Raw genomic sequence first — 20787 nt, forward strand, 5'->3', positions numbered from 1 at the left:
AATAATAATAATAATAATAATAATAATAATAATAAAAAAGTTAAAAGCATTAAATTCAAAGAATGACTTTTTTTATTTATATTTTAATTTAAAAAATTTACATCATCAAACCCTCATTTATAACTTTTAAAAGCACATCTTTTTACTCTTTTGCTTGTTCTTTTTAGCCCGGCCTACCTTGATGGGCATAATGAGCTCTAGGTCCTCACGATTCTCAACTCATCCGTCAAAATAGAAGAAGCATTATGCAACAATTCAACATTTTGTACACTTGTGATCCCTACGACTTGCACCAAATCAACAGAGTTTGACTCCAATAATCCTTGAGTACTATGATTATCAACTACAACACCGGAGGACACGATAGTAGGAGGAGCATCATCCAATTCCGATAGCGAGTTCAAATTAAGACGAACCGAGTCGATCACCTCTTTCACACTCGAAACCTCACCTAACATCGTTGTATCCAAAGCACCTAAAGAACCATAAACAATGTTGTCACCATTCACAACAACATCTCTATACTCATCTTCAGACACGTCATCAACCGCCTCTTCCCTTCCCATATCTTGTTAAGCACGAAGAACGTCAACTCCTTGAGACTCGTTAAAACCGTTAACGTTCAAATCTTAGGACAAAATCTCGGTTTGAGCACCATAAACAGGGTGACCCGCAATGACTACGCAATTAGTAATAGCAAGCAAATCGTCAAGGAACTCGACTAAATCAAACTCTGAAGCGGTACCAATCTCATTAACTCAAATATTGAAACACATGACATAATCTCAAACTCCCTTTTATTATACACTACAAACTACTTTTATTTTATTTATTTAATTTTTTCTCTTTAGATTTACGGCTGAATTATCTCCGATTCAACGCCCCAAATTCTAGGGTTTAATTTTCGCGCTCTATACCGGTAAATATTTATGATTTGTATATAAACGTACCCAAATGCAATTGCATATGCATGCTCGATGTGTCTTTAAAGATCAGTTATTTTGATATTCAACTTTGTTATTGTGGAATTTTATTGTACGATTGTATTACTTAGTTGTAAATCGTAATTCAATTGGGTCGTTAGGTTCTAAATTGATGCACGGGTTCGATTTTGGTACTTTTAATATAATTGTATTTGGGTAGTTTATCGGGTGCTTCGTGTGTACCTAATTGGTGTGTGGTTCCGAAGAATGATAATTGTATGGTCTTGTAGTTTGTAAGTGTGTGCTTTATGAGATGTGAAATTGATATCCTCCATGCATGAACAATTAACAAATTTAATTTTTTGATTGGTGTACAACGCGTGTGGAAGAATATATGTAAACTTGGTAACATAGCTGCATATCTGGTTGTTCATATCTCTTGTTTTTAGTGTACTACTCTACTTGATATGCTGTGTGTTTATTCATATGACTGCTGTTTTTTATATTCATAGACATAGACATTCATAGTTATTTGGACATGATTTATTTTGGACAAATCAAGTTGATCTTTTTTGTCATCTTCTGCAGTAAGACCTTGTTGAAACCGCATTGCATAAGCTTCATGTCCTCTGCTGCCATGCGGGCAAATTCATCCGATTCATCATCACCTGAACAATCAGTTGTCGACAGGGGATCAGAGTCTGATGAAGTTTTGAGTGAGGAAGAGGATGATGTTAGCAAAGATACACGAAATGTTCAATCTTTTCGCTCAGGTGATTTCAACATTGCTATGCTCGTATTTGTAGTCCCTGAAATTGTATTATAACTGCGGATATACTTTTGGTTTTGAATTGTAGTAATATTATAGCGCTTTATGAATGTTTCAGCAATGAATTTGAGTATGACAGTAATGATACTCATGCTTCTGCATTATTAGATACTCTCACAATGTAATACGGTCTGGTTTGTATGATAATTGAAATATATGATGTATACCTTTTTTTTGTGTGTTTCTCCAATATGTGTTTTGTTAGTCTTTCGTGATACTCAGATTTTCTACTGTCTTGCTCTCTTGTGTATATTTCATCCTTGAAATTTAAAACTTTAGACTTACATTTCTTTTTTTAGATAATATACAACTAGCCATTCTGGTGACTATAGACGTCTTACATATCTAGTATGAGGTCATGGTTTGAGGCTTTGAGCTTACCTGATCCTATGGGTTGGGTTGGACCCTACTTTTGATTAACAAAAAACAAGTATAATTCTTACAAGAAGTTATAGTATTATACTATGAACTTCGGTTAAATGTGAATGAACCATGAACTTTTACTTTTCTGGACACTTTTGCTGACAGTATGTTCTAACTTCGTGATTCTTTTCTTTCTCGTGAGCTGATGTTTTTAAACTTGTGACTAGATTGAATTATTATTTGCTCATTAGTTTCGTTTGAGGATATCACTTCAAATATGACTATCACGATGTAAACTAATTTTCATTGTTGAGACTGAAACTAAAACTTGAGCAGACTTTATGGTATTGATTTTTTATATCTGTTAATCTTTCAGTATCTAAATTTGTAGTTTGAACGTTTTTTAAGGCTACTTTATTGAATATGACTGGTTGCTACCATTGACGGCCGTGAAAAAAAGTTGTGGTGAAGGAGATAAACAAGAATAATGGATCTGATATGGGGAAATAAAGGCTACAACTCTGTCATGTTATACAATGAGAAAATATTTTACATTTCGACACCGAAAGTCGTACACAATGTCAAAAATGATATGAATAATGATAAGTATTTGGGCAATTCCGTTTATGTATTTAAATAATTACATTATGTTTCTAGACAACTATGTTTTATGTTTTTAGATAATTACATGTTAGGGTCTTGTGTTTTAGAAAATACTGATGTTGGACCCTTTTGTTTGTGGTCAGATAGATATGGACAAGAGCATAAAAGTTGTCCACAGGGAGCACCAACCATGCTTCCAAGTAATGGAGAAACCCTTGGGCCGGCCCCACGACTCGAACTTGTGGGCCACTCAATTGTAAGTGTCTTCCATCTTATGTTTGTAAGCTGCTAGATTTTATTCAGATTCATGGTTATCTTCAAAGTTCCCGGTTGTCGTGATATTTTGCAGCCATGTGCTCCAAATCCATATGGGGACCCATATTATGGTGGAATGATGTCAGCTTATGGTCAGCCTTTGGTACGATATGTAATTCAAATTTCTTAAATTCATTTCAAGTCATATTTTATATGTCGTTTGACCAAGGTGGGTATGATGTGTGTTTTTGTAGATTAATCCTCAGTTTCTTGATATGAACCAAACGAGGATGCCCTTACCTCTTGAAATGGCACAAGATCCTGTTTATGTGAATGCTAAACAATACCACGCCATATTACGGCGTAGACAGTGTCGTGCAAAAGCTGAACTTGAAAAGAAGCTGATAAAAGATAGAAAGGTCGGATATATTCTAACATTTGTGTTTATTGTATTGTGTAATTTGATTTCAGATCATTTTGGAAATAATAACTTGTTTTGTGTTATGGAATATTTTACAGCCGTATCTTCATGAATCTCGGCATCGGCATGCAATGAGAAGGGTGAGGGGATCTGGTGGTCGTTTTGTAAAGAAAACTGAAGTTGGTTCTGTAAAGTGTAGAAATGAAGATAAGAATGTGCGATCCGAATCTGGTGGCGAATTGGTAAATTCTGTTAACGGAAGAACGTATTTGGAGAATGGAGATAATTACACGACATCATCATCAGGGTATCAGCAATGGATGAATATATCATCTAATAACCAGACTTCTTCACACAGGGCTGTTGCCATGAAGTGACACTGAAGCTGGCCGGCAAATCATTCTTGGCTCTTGTACTTAAAGGATGACGGAAAGGTAAATTAACCTTTCGGTTGTCTCTTTGTTTTTACTTTCGGCTTTCTTTTTTCACGACTAATGTTTTATGTACAAAAGTATGGTTTCGGGGTTCAACAAAAATTGGTTGGTTTGTGTTTCTTTTCTGAGAGTTTGATACTTGGAGGTGTGTTTTTGATTTTAGGAATTAATTACTGGTACGTTATTAGGAAGTTTACCCCCATACCGCACATGCGGGATTGTGTATTGTTGTTGTATAATGGTTTCTGTTTTTTGTTTTTGCGTATCATTGTTGCGTATCTCTATGTGATTTGTGTTGGATAGTTTATTAACTTTTTTTATTAAGGAAATGAAATGATTAAGGCTATACAATGAGTATCTGACAATTAAACATAAGTTTGAAAAGCAATAAAAATGTCTTTTTTTTTTTTTTTTTTTTTAAATTATAGATGACAAAGTTGCCTTTCTTTCTCACATGTAAAAAGTTTCAAAGAAAGTTATATATATTTTTTGCTTATGTAGTTTTTTGTTAGATGGGCATTAAGGATGGAGGAGTTTCCTGAAAAGTCTCCATGACTTGATATCGATCGTATTCGTGTGTTTTAAGATGTAAAAAACGTGTATATGAATGATACCATATCCTTCAGTTTGTGGTAAAAATTGAAGTATTGAAGTCAGATTTATGGTGAAGATACAATTGGAGGAGGCTAGAAGCCTAGAAGTAACTACCAGTAGCGACTTGAAATTTAACTCCAGACGGTTAAATCCTTAACATCAACAGTTAAAATTTTCCTCGACTCCAATAAAAAGGAACAACTCATCAAATCGATGAAAGCTCAATGAAATGCAAACAAAATCAAAGAAAGGAAAAGCAAACGCAACAAGTACCCTAGCAATGTAAAGCCCGAAACCAAACAACCACGGACTATAAGGGTCAACGCTAAAGACCTGAGACCAAACAAACTCGAGAGCGGTCAGACAACCAATTAAAAGAAAACACTTGACCTAAATGAGAAATGAAAATCTAAACTTAAGAGAAGATTAGCATCCAACAAAAAGTCAAAAGGCAAATCTAAACTGCATTTCTAGGGACACCAAACTAACAAAAAATCGAATATAAACATAAGCACAAAAGGAGGCCACACGAAGCATGAGACACCTATTCAAAACGTCTAGACCGACATGGACACACAAACTCTTTGTTGATTTTGCCAACTCATCAAATTCACCCGTATAAGTCAGATGTTTGTGAAACAACTCCACCAAATACTCAATGAGTGCCAGATTCGAGCGTATCCCGTAAAACATACTCCAAGGCAAGTAAGTATGTAAAGCTTATTTCAAGAGTCACGTGGTTAAACTTTTTTTTTTAAGCCAAGTATTTAATTTAGGGGTAATATTCACGCACTAGTTTTTTATCTTCACACATTTAATTTACTATTATGTCTTACTTACAATAATGAAGGTTTAAATCCCTAGGTAATTTAAATGATATAATTGTGTAATTTTTGTGATAAAAAGTGTGTATGGATCAAAAAAGAGTGGATTACTATCACCTCCCATTGATCTACTATTAGTACTAAAGAAGTTTACTGTATTATTTACATGGGGTAACATTAGAACCCTAGTTTCCTTTTTATGCAATTGATCTACAACCGATTGCAAAATCTTCTGATACAAACATCCAATTCGATCTGCAATTCCAATCGTATTTACAACACAATGAAAGGCGATCATCATCATCGATCGCTTATAATATCTGTATTCTTAATTTCATCAATATTACTCTCATGTTTAGTACACGATTCAAAAGCTGAAGTCATAACCCTAACTGAAAGCACCTTCTCCGATAAGGTAATCTATAATCTCATCAATCTTTATTTCATATTGTTAGTTCCACTGTTAATTACACTTCACCTTAAGATCTTCAGCTATTTGTAGGTAACGCAGATGTATTATCGATATGAATTGATTAATGTTTTAGCAATTAATCGCATGATAAAAACATTATGAACGGATAATTTGAAGTGCAAGTATTATTTCATTTTTGTACGTACAACTTAGCATTATCTGTGGTATAATAAGCTAATTAGGAAGTTAGGTGATAATTTGATTCACCTAAATCTTTCATTTATAACAATGGAACGAGGAATAGTTTGTTGATGTTCTTTTCGATGCGAAAATGTTATGAATAATAAGCTGAATTATATAGGTAAATGAGAAAGATACTGCTTGGTTTGTGAAGTTCTGTGTTCCGTGGTGTAAGCATTGGTGAGTAGTTATTCTTATTGTTATTGTATACATATTTAGTTAGTGTATTTGGTGACGACTTTTGAGACGTGTGTTTGTGATTTTTTTTTTTTCAGTAAGAAGTTGGGGTCGTTATGGGAGGATCTTGGGAAGACGATGGAAGGGGAGGATGAGATAGAGGTTGGTGAAGTGGATTGCGGTACTAATAAACCTCTGTGTTCGAAAGTTAAAATTGGATCGTATCCCACGTTCAAGGTTTTCTATAATGGTGAAGAAGTAGCAAGATATCGAGGTATGGTTTACTTTAATCTTTGCTAAATGCTAAATAGAATTGTAATCAGGTTGTGTAAATTGTTAGACATAAGAAAGTTTTGTTACATATAGATGCCAACAGTGTGACACCAAAGTTGTTCTCGTGTAATGAACATCATGGTTTGTATCAGGCATCGTGCTTATCGGTTTGTTAATTGTTATGAAAAAAAAAACATATGCTTTTGTTTGACACAATAAATTGATGACTGCGACTGGGAAATAGAGCAACCAACTTTCATAGTTATACCCACTTATCTCAAGTGAAATTCTATAACAATCTTTTTTTTTTTTTTTTTTTTTTAAAAGCTCTATAACAATCTTTTTAGATCGACCAATTCGTCTAGCGTAGCACTTATATTCATTTCCAGGAGACTTTGCTTTTGATGAGCCCTTCCTAACTTGCAGGAAATGTATCGGATACAACTTTTAGGTTAAAATAATTGGGAATAAAAAGGTTATTATACATTTTATATTTGCAATTTAAAATGACTGTATGTTGTTAAATTTATTGCAAGTTCGTTGAATGAAAATCATGGCTGCCACAGCCTTGTTGTCATGTTTTATACTATTTTGAAAAATGTGTGCCTTGATATTCGTCAAGGATATGGCATTGAGAAACTAACTAGTTCCCTTGTGTCCAGTTTTATTAATTATACGCTTCTGATCACATGTACATGTTTTAGACTTTTAGCATTTTGGCATTGGTGTATATGTTTGTGCTTTTGAGCAATTGAGCCTTTGAGTCTTCATTTTCAGAATTTAGAAAGTTGACTGTTTATGTGTAACTTTTAGGTACAAAGGATGTTGAGTCTATGAGAACATTTGTTTTGGAAGAAACAGAAAAGGCAGCAGCGGCAGCGAGTGCCCAGATAGGGGACGATAAAGATTTGTGATCTACCTTTCAGGTTGTCTGAGATCCCTTTTATATGTAGCAAAATGGTCTGGGTTGGGTTGGGTTGACCACTAACATGTTTGCGTCAGTGGCGGAACTTGAACCCGAATAAAGATGGGGCGAGTGTAAAAATTAAATAAATTTTTCATTGTCGGGAGGGTAAACACTAAAAAAACCTTATTTCTTAGTAATTTTTTTTTTAGTGTAATGTTTTTTTCCCCGTTAAATCCAGGTGGGGCGAATACCCCCTTTGGGTTATACCAAGTACCGCCACTGGTTTGCGTTATGTTATTATCATTATCATTTACATATGTGAATAAGATATTGATATTAAAAAAGTGTTGTGTCTCGCACTAAACAGTTTAGGAGGTTATAAACAATTTTAAGCCACTCTATAACTTTTCTTTAAGTTCTAGAAACTTACCACTTTTGACCAGTTAGCGTCGAAATAATACCCAAGTCCATATTTACTCATTCAGTTGTGCCTAACCTCTTATTGTATTATATTTGGAACAGGATTTGTTTTATGAAAATTTTCGGAGCAGGCACACTTCGGGTGGCGTTACTTGATATTTGGCGTTACTTAATATTTGTACAACCACATCAGCGATAGGCCAACTAATACTATACATTGATGGACAATATTTCAGTATGCTAGATAGCCCCATTTTCTAGTGAGTATGTGATCATCATCTTTATGTAACGATGAACTTTTTACACAGTTTCTTTATTTCAAAAGTTGTAGACCTTGCATACTTGGTTTTGTGATGAGACAGCAATCTCCTATTGAGTGAGTTAGATTGTCTTTTTGTTTTCCATTGCCGAAACTGATCAAAACCAGCAAAGCATAAGCAATTTGGCTTGGTTGAACACTTGATAGGTTGGTCCACCCATGCTGGTTCTTTATACGATGGTGTATAGTTTAGGCATTAAATCCGTATAGCTCGTACATAACTATGCACGTGTGTATATTCAATCGGTTGAGATAATAAATCTTAAAGAGGTAGTCAGAAGACACGATTCGAAGTCTGTGGCTTTTCTTTTTAACCATTCTCGAGAAAATCACAATCGATGGCTCAAATATCCAAACGCAGTTGACTTTATTTCTTCAAACAAATGTTAGTAATCACAATGATGATTACATACGTACATACATTACATTTTACGTAACGCTAATAAAAGGGAGGTAAAAATCAGCTGAAACTACCAAACAAAAATGGTTTGCCATAATCACTACTACAGTTGGTTGGGTAGATATGCAAAAATGCCAGTGCGATCAGTATCTCCATCCTTTTAGGAAAAAAACCAGACATGATACTCAGAATCTACCAAATATAAAAGAGAGAATAATATTTTTCTTGACATAATTAGATAAAAACACTATGCTACCTTGCAAGTTATGACCAGCTTCCAGCTTCATCTTAACTCAGGTATTATCTTCTCGATGAAGGTTGGTCAAGTCTCTCTGCTCCTGAAGCAACAATATTAACCTTCCATTTTTATGCGACTCATCTGCACCAATAGAAAAATAAACAGTTAGAACCATTCTACTTTTCTGGAACAAGTACATTAGGAACCAATTTGCTACATAGACGCCACACCCAGAAAACTTCCAATCGTTAACATAAAAGTAGTAGTCATGACTCGAAAAACTATGTAAAAGTAGTAGTCACGGCTCGAAAAACTATGGCATAAAACACACCTTGATGTCCCATTTCTGTCATACAAATTTCCATGATTAACTTGAAGTTCACGTAAAAGCTCTGTGTACATATCTCGATCCACCACTCTTTTTTCTAACAATTTCTTAAGCAAACTAACAGCATCCTTACTCCTCTGCAGTTTACATAACTCATCAACCAGAGTCCGATACATAATATAATCACCCGACCTGTTATTATCAACCATCTCCCACAAATACCTAACACCTTCTTCAACCTCACCCTCAATCACCAACGAACTCACTAGCGAATTATACGACTTACTACTCGGAACAAAACCTTTCCCTTTCATTTCATCACAAATCTTTCTAGCATTACACGTCCTCCCTTGCGAACACAATCCATGAATCAAGTAATCAAATGTAAACGAATTGGGACGGCAATCATAAACCACCCCCATTTGATGATACAATCGTAAAGCATCGTTAACATGAAGCGAAATCACATAGCCTTTAATCATACAGTTCAAAGCAAATATATCAGGCTCAATTCCATCATCCACCATTTGTTTAAACAACATCCTCATTGTATCCATATACATATAGTTTATATAAGTATTACTTCTTCGACTCAAAAACGCAGCTAATAATAAATTATACGTTCGAATACTCGGCCTACAATCCAAATCCTTTAAACTCCTCATATGTTTATACACATTAACAGCTTTGCTTAATTTCCTACCTTCAGTGAAGAAATATATAATCGTATTAAACATAACTTCAGAACCAAAATTAGGAATACATAATACCTTATCGACGATACCATCCATTTCATCGTACATTTTTGCAATACCTAGTTTTTTAATTGTGATATGAAATGTAGAAACATCATGTTTGTATCTAGGTTGTTCAGATGCCCAATTGAATAACTGCAAACAAAGTAATGGATTTTGTTGTTGATTGATTAAATTGTGTAGGTCTTCAGGTGTAAACCTAGGTAAAAGTTGTGAAATTGTTTGGTGAAACTGGGACTGATTTAGGGTTTGTTTTGATGATGATGTGTTTGATTTGTGGAATCTGTTTTTGTATGATGAAAAGAACGTAACTGAAGTGTGTTTAAAATTAGGGTTTTGAGGAAATTTGAGATAGATATAGCAGATTTGTTTCGTATACCGAGTGGATTTTGATGCGATATTCATTGTATTGTGACTACAATCTATAATCTAAGTTTAAGTTAGTGAAGTTATGATTTGGGTAAAAAAATTGATTGAATATGAAGAACAGAAAGTAGACGAATATAGTTAATTGCGGCTCCCTTTGCTTTGCTGATGCTCGTTCGTTCTTCATGCTGGTGTTATGATTTAAAAAAAATAAAAAATAAAATAATAATAATAATAATAATAATAATAATAATAATAATAATAATAATAATAATAATAATAATAATAATAATAATAATAATAATAATAATAATAATAATAATAATAATAATAAACTTAAAAGTTTTAAAACTTACAAAAAATTAGTGGGAAGCCTAGAGACAATCTGGGCCCCCACACCTCTAGCAATAGCAAAACCTATCCTAGTAAAAATATGAGCAGCAGCACCGGCACCAATATCTTGCGCCATCGAACTCTTCTGAACCCGTTTTAGCAAAGAAACAGCCTCCTTCTCTAATTCCCCAAGGGAAGAAAATGAGAAAGGAATGAAACCATAACCAATCGCCAGACAACTAGATTCGTACTTGACCCGCTTCCGACGAGCCGCATTAATCACAGCACGTCCAGGGACAAAGTCAGAAAGCCCAGACTGTGTCAAAGGAGAAGACCCTGTCAAGTCAACACAAACATCGCGACCACAATCCCAGGAATAAAGTAACACATCTGCAGGTCTGAGGGCCCTGTCGTTCCCTCCAGACAACCCAATGTCAACCTCCTTTCTCGCTGAAATCCCAGATCGATAACAAACATCAACAAGGGAATCCCGGACAATATTATGTCGATGCTTAATACCCACCATACCAGCACAAGACACCGCGTGATCCCCGAAAATATCCCCAGTAAAAACCCTTGAACAGGCAGAGCATGCCGTCGAGATAGAGAACAATGGAACACCTAACCGGTAGCACAACACACATCGGTAAGTCTTTGCGTTCATCGTCTGAACCAACCCCAAAATAGGGACTGCCCTTAGCCAAGCAGAGGTGTGATCACTCTGCTGTGATTTCCATAAGGCCGATTGTCGGGGAGATAACGAAAAAGTGGATTCTGCAGAAGCGGTAACCTTTGTGAAATAAACATCTGCCAATTTCTTCATGAATATTGGGGCAGCGACTTCACTCGGATTACCTAAAATATCAAACCCAACCGTTTCATTAAACAGACCCAATGCATCTTCAAAAGCACGACCAAGACCAACAATACCCGCATGACGTAGGAGCTTGGTCTGCAATCCAGCAGACTGTAATCGAGAAGCCAGAAAAGCATAATGACGAACATCTCCCGCAGAATAAACACCAAGCCCTCCAAATGCAAATGGCAAGGTGGCAAGCCGCCACTGCCAATCACCAAACCCAGGCCCTGAAGCAGTAACAATACGCTCCAAGGAAGATCGAAGGGCTCCATCGAAAGCGCGTTGAGCCGCCTCAAATATACTAGGAGGACAAGTACGCAAGGAAAAGTAGAGTTTAGAAACTCCCGTACATGCCCTAAGCAACAACAACTCACACTGAGGATCATCAAGCTTAGCAACCTTATCCATAAGCGCAATGGACTTGGTCACCCTTTGCATCACCAGTTCACTACTAAAACCAGGATCGGAACTTGCGGGGGCCCCAAGCAACTTAACACCATTTAAAGGCCGAGCAATATTAGGAGGAAAGACACCTACTTGCCTGCTGCGAGGGTCCTCCGTAGGCCAGAAAATTTCTGTTTTTTCAACGTTGAGATGCAGCCCAAAACGAGGCCCATCCTCCATAATCAAATGCAAAACCTTCCCCACCACCAAAGTGTCCCCAATAATAGTACCATCATCCAAATACCACGCCTGAAGACAAACCTCAAAATTATCTCTGATTTTAGAAACCAAGGGTTGTAGGACCAAAGCAAAAAGCAGCGGACCAAGGGGATCACCCTGTTGCACCCCCTGAGAAGACCATAATGTGTGGTTCCCATAATACAATCTGGCTGGATTAGAGTAGCAAAATTCAACCCACCGAGAAATGCTCGGACAAAGGCGGCGAACTTCACGTAACATGACCGTACGATCAACTAGATTGAAGGCATTTTGAAAATCAACTAATAACATAGAGAGGCCAACATCAGAGCCACAATCCTCAATCAGCCGATTCACAGCATGAAGAATAGCCTCACCACCTGAAGAAACACCAACACCAAACTGAAGACCATCGAAGTAACTTCCCAAAGACTGGCCAACCATAGCAGCGCCAACCTTCGAAACAAGACGTCGCCAAACAGTACCCACAGCTATAGGACGAAGACCACCGCCGGGCTTGACAAGCGGTGTGAGGGGAGCACTAGCAATATACTCTCCTAATTCCATAGGGCACCTTCCAGCTAGAAAGAGATTAACGACTCCGGTAATAGAGCCAACCAACTCATCCGAGACTGCCACAGCAGCACCACTCAAGCAATCCATAAGGTGTTGTGCACGTAAACCATCCCTACCACATGAAGTGCCCCGAGGAAAACTTTTAATCTGGCCCAAAACAACAGCAGAAGTCGTAACGAGGTGAAGGTGATCAACCGTCATATCAGGCAAGGATGGAGCGATAGAAGAAGGGTGCTTAGACAGCAAGTCCGCCAGTGTGGCGTCATTATAAGGAGCAACGCCTGATGAAGAAAGAACACGAGCTGCAGCGGTGTAATGGCCATCACAAATCTTCCTACGACACTGCTTAATATTACGCTCTTCCAAATCAAGGACCTCATCATCAACCACTGACAACATAGGAGAATCCTCTGCCAAATACTCCCTCACAAGCTGTAAACTCCCACCCGCTGTCCCCCAAGAGCAAATAGCACGGGAAATATTCTCTTCCTGATGCCGACGCTTTATCGAAGACCTAGACTCACGACTACTCCGTGGCCGAAAGGTTTTAAGGGTACAGAGGGGTAACACCAACAAAGAGACCCAACTAGAAATGTCATCAGGCTTAGAGATCACCTTATCAAGAGCACCTTTCAAAACCCGAGAAAACCCCAAACGACACTTGGGAGGGATAGACTTAACCGTGCGAAACCCCTTAGAGAACAACTGATCCAGGAGAGCCACGTCAAAACCATCGTTATGATCACGCACCGAACCATCCTCAATACAAAGTCGAGCAGGAGAAGAGGGAGCTAGTGGCTTGGAAAAATTATGAAGCACAAAACGAACAACACCATTTCCCTCATCGGGGGGCGGCACATCCGGGTCCCTACCATGACGGCACTTAGCACGTACCGTGTGTGTTTTGTAGCAAACACCACATAACCAAATCCCCATACGCCTAAAAGTAACATCAGCGTCAGTATAAACACCCAAATTAGAAGTAAGAGAATGTCGAGTGATATCCCGCGCATCGATACCACAATGACGATCACTAAGATGCTTGATAAGAGAACTTCTAACAAACCCATTTCCACTCCCATTTTGACAGCCACTAAGACCCACAAAGGGACAATGAAACTTCACTGTGGCATGCGACATAACTGCACACAATCTTTAGTTGTAGTGCATAGCTAAAATGACAGAAACAAAATCCCCATACACCAATAAAATAATAACCATGAAGCCAAGAAAAAAACTGGGGACTTTTAACAAACACCTTGTGAGCACAAATTCAATTGAGTAATGATACAGACTCTATCTTCTCCCAAAATCTTCCTGCTAGCTGCTACAACCCTCAATCCATCAAATCATATCTCTTTCACACAAAAGGGAACCCAAATTAACAATCAAGATCTGAGTAACTACTAGGTGGGTCCCTTTTGAAAATAATAAAACGGAGTAACAGAGTAACTACTATGTGGGATTCAGAATCAGATTCAAATTCAGTTAACAAAAAATGTTACCTCCGTATGCCTGCAATTCCATTCTCTGCAAGTCTTTTAGAGTTAAGAAACATAACCGGGTCTCTTGTTTTTTTCTATTTGAGAGCATTGATTGAATGGCATCAGAAGTGTATTGGTGCAACATGAATGAGGCAACTGATTGAACTTGATGTTGTAAGGACAATGTCTCTGTATTTGAAATTGTAAAGGTTTTGAAGCTTTTTAATTTGACGAAATTGAAGGTGGGTTGAAATTATTTGTTACTCGAATCAGCCTGTTGAAACAATCCATTACGTTAAAATGGAAGAATTGTTACCGTTGATAAAAAAGTTGAAATTAGGGCACAACTAGGGTTTGACGATAACCATATCGAAGCGGAAATCGATTAATTGTTGTGGAAGTAGAAGCAGTAGTGGATGGTTTCCGATGAATCTGGTGGTTAATTAGAAAGATACGACGGCGAGTGGAGGGCACGTGACGGTGAGTTATTTGATTCCACAAATAATTATTATTTGAACGGCAAATTTGCATCAGTGTATCGTTTATTTCAAACACTCATCATTTGCACACATACATGTGTTCGGGAGGAAACCTGAATCGCATTACAGGAACTCGATCCTTTAACCATCCCGAGAGGCAGGCGGACCGGATTTGAATCCTGAATGGATCCGGGAGAAAACCCCTCTGGGTCAATCTGGATATCTATATTTCAAGCAGTTTAATTAATAGGATGGGCAGATTTAGGCTCGAACTCATGACCTAACTCGAGTTCTAAATCATTAAAAAAAATAAAGACTTCAAATTCGAGTTCATATTATTTCAATTTTAATAAAATAAGCTTGAACACGATTCGAGATGCAGGTTGAAGAGGTGGATATTTTGACCACCTTGATGGAAAACGGCTAGGAGCCGACTGAGGAAGAGTTCAAGGAACTCAACCGTGAAAGTGATTACCGGAGCAAATCTTCCATTGAAGAACCTCCGTTTTGGAATTGAAGTCACTTCCAGATCATCTAGAATACGCTTATTTGCAGGAAAAATCTAAGCTGCCGATAATTATTTCCTCTACTCTCTCTACAAGTCAAAAATCTGAGCTTGTCACCATGCTAAAGGCCCATAAACTGGCAATTGCATGGAAAATCCATGACATTAAGGGTATTAGTCCCTCCTATTGCACCCACAAAATCCTAATGGAGGATTACTCCAAACCTGTGGTGCAACGACAAAGAGGTTGAACCCTCATATGCACGATGTCGTTAAGAAAGAAATCATAAAGTTGCTTGATGCATGTCTTATTTACCTGATCTCCGACAGTCTGTGGATAAGCCCGGTATATTGCGAGTCGAGGTAAAAAAAACATTCAAGTATGTTTATTAGCCCGACTTATTTACATCACAAAAAATTTCGTGCTCCTTTCATCAAACCCATCTCATTAGCTGAATTTTCAAGTTATCAAACATGTTAAGTCTTAAAGTCTTACAAACTGGTTTTTCTTTCTCATAGAATTAGAAAAATCATTATATTCTTCTTCCTTAATTGACCCAATTCTATATCATTTTCTGGAATCGTATAACTGTTAAAAGTGTGTGACTGTTAAGTCTTAAAGTGAAGTGCTCTAGCTATTTTAAGATCAAGATCAACGTCAATAGTTAATCTAACATGTTAGTAATAAAATGGGGCATGTTTGTTCTTTGGGTACTTAGAGATATTACCTTTGACTCCCGGGATGTAATTAAGTTGTCTTTATGCAAATTATATCACCGAGTACGTCTCATATTCTCTTTCGAATCTCGGGTATAGGTCGGCGTGTCACATTCTAATGGAGGTGTTTCGCAGACATCTGACACTTGCGGTGTGACTTTTCAAAAGCAACAACACGTTAAGGTATCCATACCAATTTACACTTTGAGATAATATGACAGGTGTAAGCACACTTAGGTCATCTACCAAGTATCGCACCACCTATATCTGGAGCTGGTTTAGATGATGGTTTTGGTAGTTAAACCTCAAAACTTTAGTAGTCGACATCATTCGTCAAAAACACACACCACACATATAAGAGCACCATTGGGTTGATTTCGGCATTTTTGAAAATGGACGTTTAAAATCAATATTAGTTTTTAATTTTACCTATTTTATTTTCTTATTAGTCAGACATAATATTTCATTTCACTCTAACTTTGGAAAATAGGCACCGAATCACTCACCCACTTTGTCAATTTCAAAAAAAAAAAATTAGACTTTAAGATGGACACCGAAATAGACTATCACGGCACATCATGCTCTGATAAAACGAGAACTTCCAACATTATTAGAAAAAGTAAACTAACCGACCTCAGCTGCTTTAACTAACTTTAAACTAGTCAATGATGCCACCCCATCCACAAATTCGGACATATCAAAAAAAAAATATACGATTTTATAAACTTTGGTGATTTAATAGAGATTATGAGATGTCATGTCAAATAATTCTAGTGTCTTATGTTACAGATGTGTAAATACTAATAGGCACCTCCAAGAGCCATTATTATAGAAATAAATAAATGCACAAGATATACCAACATTACTGATATATAAATAAGCACCTCCAAGAGCCATTGTAGAAATGAAGAAATCAACGAATACAACAAATACAAGTACATTATTAAATATGATTTGTTGATAAGATATTTTAAATTTGTACTCGTAGTATAACTTTAAAATATTTGCTTCCGGTCACAAACGATAGCATTGTTTTAACATTAGGACTTAGGATATTAAAGTATTTTTTAGCGTTACAAATATTACACTAATACGTCTATGTTTGAGAGGACCACAACCCCTCAATAGCTAACACAAATGCTCCCATATATATAACTATCGGAAAACTTAAACCTTATTTAACCTTATAAATCAAACTCAATTGTTTTAAGACACAATAAATGTTGGTAATAGATTACCCAATTAAGTTGCATTCCAAAGAAATCAACTTCAAAACTTGGGTAAACTTGGGTTTGAATACACCAGACCAGATGGTGAAGTGGATAGCAATTGAAAATGATTAAAAAAATTTGGATAATACTCCAATGTTTAACCATCAAACTACAAACCCATTTGCAGTAAACCACTATAAAAATAAAAGTCTCCAGGATTAAAACCAACAAAATCTCTTCAACAAAATATAAGGTCCAAAACTAGTAAAACGAAACAACAGAAAATTTAAGACTTCATAATCCAAATCACAAACACTTATCACTTGGCTCCCTTCTTGGCTGCAGCCTTGGTCACCTTGGCTCCAGTTGGGTCCTTCTTGTCAACACTCTTGATCACACCAACAGCAACAGTCTGACGCATGTCTCTAACAGCAAACCTTCCAAGTGGTGGGTACTCTGCAAAAGTTTCAACAACCATGGGCTTGGTGGGAAGCATCTTAACCATACCTGCATCACCATTCTTCAAAAACTTGGGCTCCTTCTCGATTTCCTTTCCTGATCGTCTGTCAATCTTGGTCAAGATCTCAGAGAACTTAACAGCAATGTGGGAGGTGTGACAATCAAGAACCGGGGCATAACCGTTTCCAATTTGACCAGGGTGGTTCATGATGATGACCTGCGAGGTGAAACTGGCTGCACCCTTTGCAGGGTCATCCTTGGAGTTGGATGCAACGTAACCACGCTTGATATCCTTAACAGCAACGTTCTTAACATTGAACCCAACATTGTCACCGGGTAGCGCCTCAGTCAAAGCTTCATGATGCATCTCAACGGACTTGACTTCAGTGGTCAACCCTGTTGGTCCAAAAGTAACAACCATACCAGGCTTGATGATACCAGTCTCAACACGTCCCACTGGCACAGTTCCAATACCACCAATCTTGTAAACATCCTGAAGTGGTAGACGGAGTGGCTTGTCTGATGGTCTCTTGGGCTCGTTGATAGCATCAAGAGCATCAAGAAGGGTTGGACCCTTGTACCAGTCGAGGTTGGTTGACCTCTCAATCATGTTGTCACCCTCAAATCCAGAGATGGGCACAAATGGGATTTTGTCTGGGTTGTACCCAACCTTCTTCAAGTAGGATGAAACCTCCTTAACAATTTCCTCGTACCTTGACTTGGAGTATTTTGGTGTGGTGGCATCCATCTGCAATATATCAGAGCACATATGGAAGCCAGCAATTAGCAAACATTATATTAAACAAACTCTCAAAACAAGATTAATGTTAAGCAGATTAATTAAAAGTTTTTTAACTCGCCTTGTTACAACAACAGATCATTTGCTTGACGCCAAGGGTGAAAGCAAGAAGAGCATGCTCACGGGTCTGACCGTCCTTTGAGATACCAGCTTCGAAACCTCCAGTAGTGGAATCGATAATGAGAACAGCACAATCAGCCTGAGAAGTACCAGTAATCATGTTCTTAATGAAATCGCGATGTCCAGGGGCATCAATGACTGTGCAGTAGTACTTGGTGGTCTCAAACTTCCACAGGGCGATATCAATGGTGATACCACGTTCACGCTCAGCCTTAAGTTTGTCAAGAACCCATGCGTATTTGAAAGATCTTTTGTTCATCTCAGCTGCTTCCTTCTCGAACCTTTCGATCACACGCTTGTCAATACCTCCAAGCTTGTAGATCAAGTGACCAGTGGTTGTAGACTTGCCAGAGTCGACATGTCCAATGACGACAATACTGATATGAATCTTTTCCTTACCCATCCTGAAAAATCAATCAAGTTGGCAGATGAATACAGTGAACATAAATATAGTACTAAAGCAAATGAAACACAACGATATAATAAATAACAAATAAAAATCAATTTTAATCAGCATGAACAAATACATTCAATTATTAAAAATTTGAAAACAAAATGAAGGCGGATTTACTCAGTAAATGTGGTTTAGCTTTAAAATCAACACGTATTACAGTAAATACACAGCTTAAAACTTATATTTGTAAAAACTTAGTAAAACGAACTTCATAAAAAGCACATTCATACATATTTTTTTAAAAACTGTCAGTAACTAAGCATGAATAAATTAAACATTTAATCATTTAAAATTTAAAATCACTTCAATATTAAGCAAATAGTATATACAGACTGTCACATATTAACTGTCTACTGTAAATTTGCAGAGTTCTATTATATGCAGAGTAATCAACAACTGACCAGAAAACAATGCATTAACACTTTCTAATTTCTAATTAGCAAATAATGAATATGAATATCAAAATTGAGACCGAGGTATTAATACAAAATAATTGACAGATTTCATGCTGAATAAACAATTAAATACTCGATCTAATAAAGGATTCAAAATAATGAGCAAATCTTATTTTCATAACTACAAACAAAAAAGCTTGCTCAAATCAAAACTGAGATAAAAATTAATTCGAAAACATAGTTATTCAGATTTAAACCTAACAGATCTAAAGTATTTCTTTTAAAATCATCAAAAAATCATATAATACATGCAAGATAGAACTAATTTAGCAAAATCGATCAGTAAATCACAAAATTGACAATTACTTAGCAATATCTAAGAGGTTAATCATATAAACAACATTTTCAACTAATAAATCGAGCAAAACATAATCGATGTTTCATACATAACGATCAATCAATTTAATCGATACTAAGACTGAAAAAATAATCAGCTAGCAAAGAAAAAAATGTATATATAGCTAATATAGATTCAGATCCATACTGTTTCAATAGAATTAATAACGAAAAACTGAAGAATCGGACTGACCTTAACGATGTATGAGCAGACGAGCTTTAAGAAAAATGAAGAATAGGGAGGTGAGTTGCTAAGAGAGGTTTTATAAGTGAAGTCAAAGAATGTATGAGATTAGGGTTTTCTAAGAGGCGTTGGATTAAATGATCTAACGGTTGTAAAATGTATCAGCGGTGGATTCCATTTTGATGCCCTAGCTCAGCCTCGGCCTCGGCCTCGGCCTCTTTTCTTGCTTTAGGTTTGATGAATTGGTTAATTACGGTCTTATCCTTGTCAAGTTCCATTAATTTTGATTCATGTCCTTCTATTTTTAGTTTTTCTATTCTCATTTAATTTAATTTTTTGTAAATCGGGTCTCCTAAAATAACAAGACACGAATAGGCTTTGTTTATATAAAATTCCGTTTTTCCTCAATTTCTAGGTTGAAAGCTTTCTTCCAATAATGATGTGACCATCAATCATTATATAAATTTCGAATTTTGTAAAAATATACTTATATACTTATGATGATGATGTATGTTTAAACCGATTTTAAGAAAGTTTGTTAGTATAATTAGTATGTTATTTATGTTATTTAACATCTGACTCTTATCTGACCATCACAAGATTCTGGTAGCTTGTGATGGATTTTTTTTTTTACAATAATTACACTCAAATTAATGAATTTTTTTGCTCCGTTAGTCCCTTGATTATACCCCATTTTACTTACCGCGTCCCTATCGTTTTTTAACTAACTTGCTCCCTGTATTTTAAAAATGGTGCTCTTATGGTCCTTCCGTCAAATGACCATTTAAATTGCCCGTTAAGTACCATCACGTGAATAACAAGAGATCAGCATTTTCGTATTTTTATTTCATTTTCTAAATTTTTTGTTCCGTGGGTTCCTCGATACTTGAACTGTTCAGCTACGGTGATCTGTTCATTTTACGATTTTTGCGTAGGTGGTTCCTCCGTTTAACTTTCGTTTAAAATTTTGTTAACTCTTTACATGTGTATAGCATGTGAGGATAAATTCGTCTTTTAATCCTTTATCTTCATCCCCGTATTCATCTTTTCCATTAAAACATTATAAACCCTAATTTAATTAACCCATCAAACT

At 36.5% G+C, this 20787-nt stretch overlaps 4 protein-coding genes across 4 annotated transcripts; 2 read left to right on the forward strand and 2 right to left on the reverse strand.

Moving 5' to 3' along the window:
- The first annotated feature begins 475 nt into the window (after positions 1-475).
- On the forward strand, positions 476-4028 carry LOC139896158 (nuclear transcription factor Y subunit A-1-like). The gene is made up of 6 exons (XM_071878745.1): positions 476-919; positions 1512-1696; positions 2862-2974; positions 3068-3136; positions 3228-3392; positions 3493-4028. Exons 2-6 carry the CDS (start codon positions 1546-1548, stop codon positions 3769-3771), a joined length of 777 nt encoding a protein of 258 aa, XP_071734846.1. The 5' UTR covers positions 476-919; positions 1512-1545; the 3' UTR covers positions 3772-4028.
- A 1399-nt stretch (positions 4029-5427) lies between these two features.
- LOC139896159 (protein disulfide-isomerase 5-1-like) lies at positions 5428-7837 on the forward strand. The gene is made up of 5 exons (XM_071878746.1): positions 5428-5661; positions 6020-6078; positions 6174-6349; positions 7162-7274; positions 7778-7837. The coding sequence occupies exons 1-4, from the start codon at positions 5446-5448 to the stop codon at positions 7260-7262; spliced, it is 552 nt and encodes a 183-aa protein (XP_071734847.1). The 5' UTR covers positions 5428-5445; the 3' UTR covers positions 7263-7274; positions 7778-7837.
- A 700-nt stretch (positions 7838-8537) lies between these two features.
- On the reverse strand, positions 8538-10260 carry LOC139896160 (pentatricopeptide repeat-containing protein At2g27800, mitochondrial-like). The gene is made up of 4 exons (XM_071878747.1): positions 9775-10260; positions 8964-9663; positions 8651-8773; positions 8538-8551 (listed from the first exon to the last, which is right to left on the reverse strand). The coding sequence occupies exons 1-3, from the start codon at positions 10118-10120 to the stop codon at positions 8770-8772; spliced, it is 1050 nt and encodes a 349-aa protein (XP_071734848.1). The 5' UTR covers positions 10121-10260; the 3' UTR covers positions 8538-8551; positions 8651-8769.
- A 6822-nt stretch (positions 10261-17082) lies between these two features.
- Positions 17083-19807, reverse strand: LOC139899641 (elongation factor 1-alpha-like). The gene is made up of 3 exons (XM_071882494.1): positions 19704-19807; positions 18207-18669; positions 17083-18094 (listed from the first exon to the last, which is right to left on the reverse strand). Exons 2-3 carry the CDS (start codon positions 18666-18668, stop codon positions 17207-17209), a joined length of 1350 nt encoding a protein of 449 aa, XP_071738595.1. The 5' UTR covers position 18669; positions 19704-19807; the 3' UTR covers positions 17083-17206.
- Positions 19808-20787: the final 980 nt, after the last annotated feature.

The sequence above is a fragment of the Rutidosis leptorrhynchoides genome, chromosome 3 (genome assembly GCF_046630445.1).
Source record: "Rutidosis leptorrhynchoides isolate AG116_Rl617_1_P2 chromosome 3, CSIRO_AGI_Rlap_v1, whole genome shotgun sequence".
Taxonomy (NCBI): Eukaryota; Viridiplantae; Streptophyta; class Magnoliopsida; order Asterales; family Asteraceae; genus Rutidosis; species Rutidosis leptorrhynchoides.

What these genes read in the sequence shown, in the direction of transcription:
- LOC139896159 (XM_071878746.1), top strand. Translation starts at nt 5,446, where the DNA reads ATGCAATTGATCTACAACCGATTGCAAAATCTTCTGATACAAACATCC. An exon ending in GTTCCGTGGTGTAAGCATTG is followed by an intron (nt 6,079 to 6,173) that starts GTGAGTAGTTAT and finishes TTTTTTTTTCAG; the next exon opens with TAAGAAGTTGGGGTCGTTAT. An exon ending in AGAAGTAGCAAGATATCGAG is followed by an intron (nt 6,350 to 7,161) that starts GTATGGTTTACT and finishes TGTAACTTTTAG; the next exon opens with GTACAAAGGATGTTGAGTCT.
- LOC139896158 (XM_071878745.1), top strand. Translation starts at nt 1,546, where the DNA reads ATGTCCTCTGCTGCCATGCGGGCAAATTCATCCGATTCATCATCACCT. An exon ending in AACTTGTGGGCCACTCAATT is followed by an intron (nt 2,975 to 3,067) that starts GTAAGTGTCTTC and finishes GATATTTTGCAG; the next exon opens with CCATGTGCTCCAAATCCATA. An exon ending in CAGCTTATGGTCAGCCTTTG is followed by an intron (nt 3,137 to 3,227) that starts GTACGATATGTA and finishes GTGTTTTTGTAG; the next exon opens with ATTAATCCTCAGTTTCTTGA.
- LOC139899641 (XM_071882494.1), bottom strand. Translation starts at nt 18,668, where the DNA reads ATGGGTAAGGAAAAGATTCATATCAGTATTGTCGTCATTGGACATGTC. An exon ending in TGATCTGTTGTTGTAACAAG is followed by an intron (nt 18,095 to 18,206) that starts GCGAGTTAAAAA and finishes GATATATTGCAG; the next exon opens with ATGGATGCCACCACACCAAA.
- LOC139896160 (XM_071878747.1), bottom strand. Translation starts at nt 10,120, where the DNA reads ATGAATATCGCATCAAAATCCACTCGGTATACGAAACAAATCTGCTAT. An exon ending in TATCACAATTAAAAAACTAG is followed by an intron (nt 9,664 to 9,774) that starts GTATTGCAAAAA and finishes TCTTCACTGAAG; the next exon opens with GTAGGAAATTAAGCAAAGCT.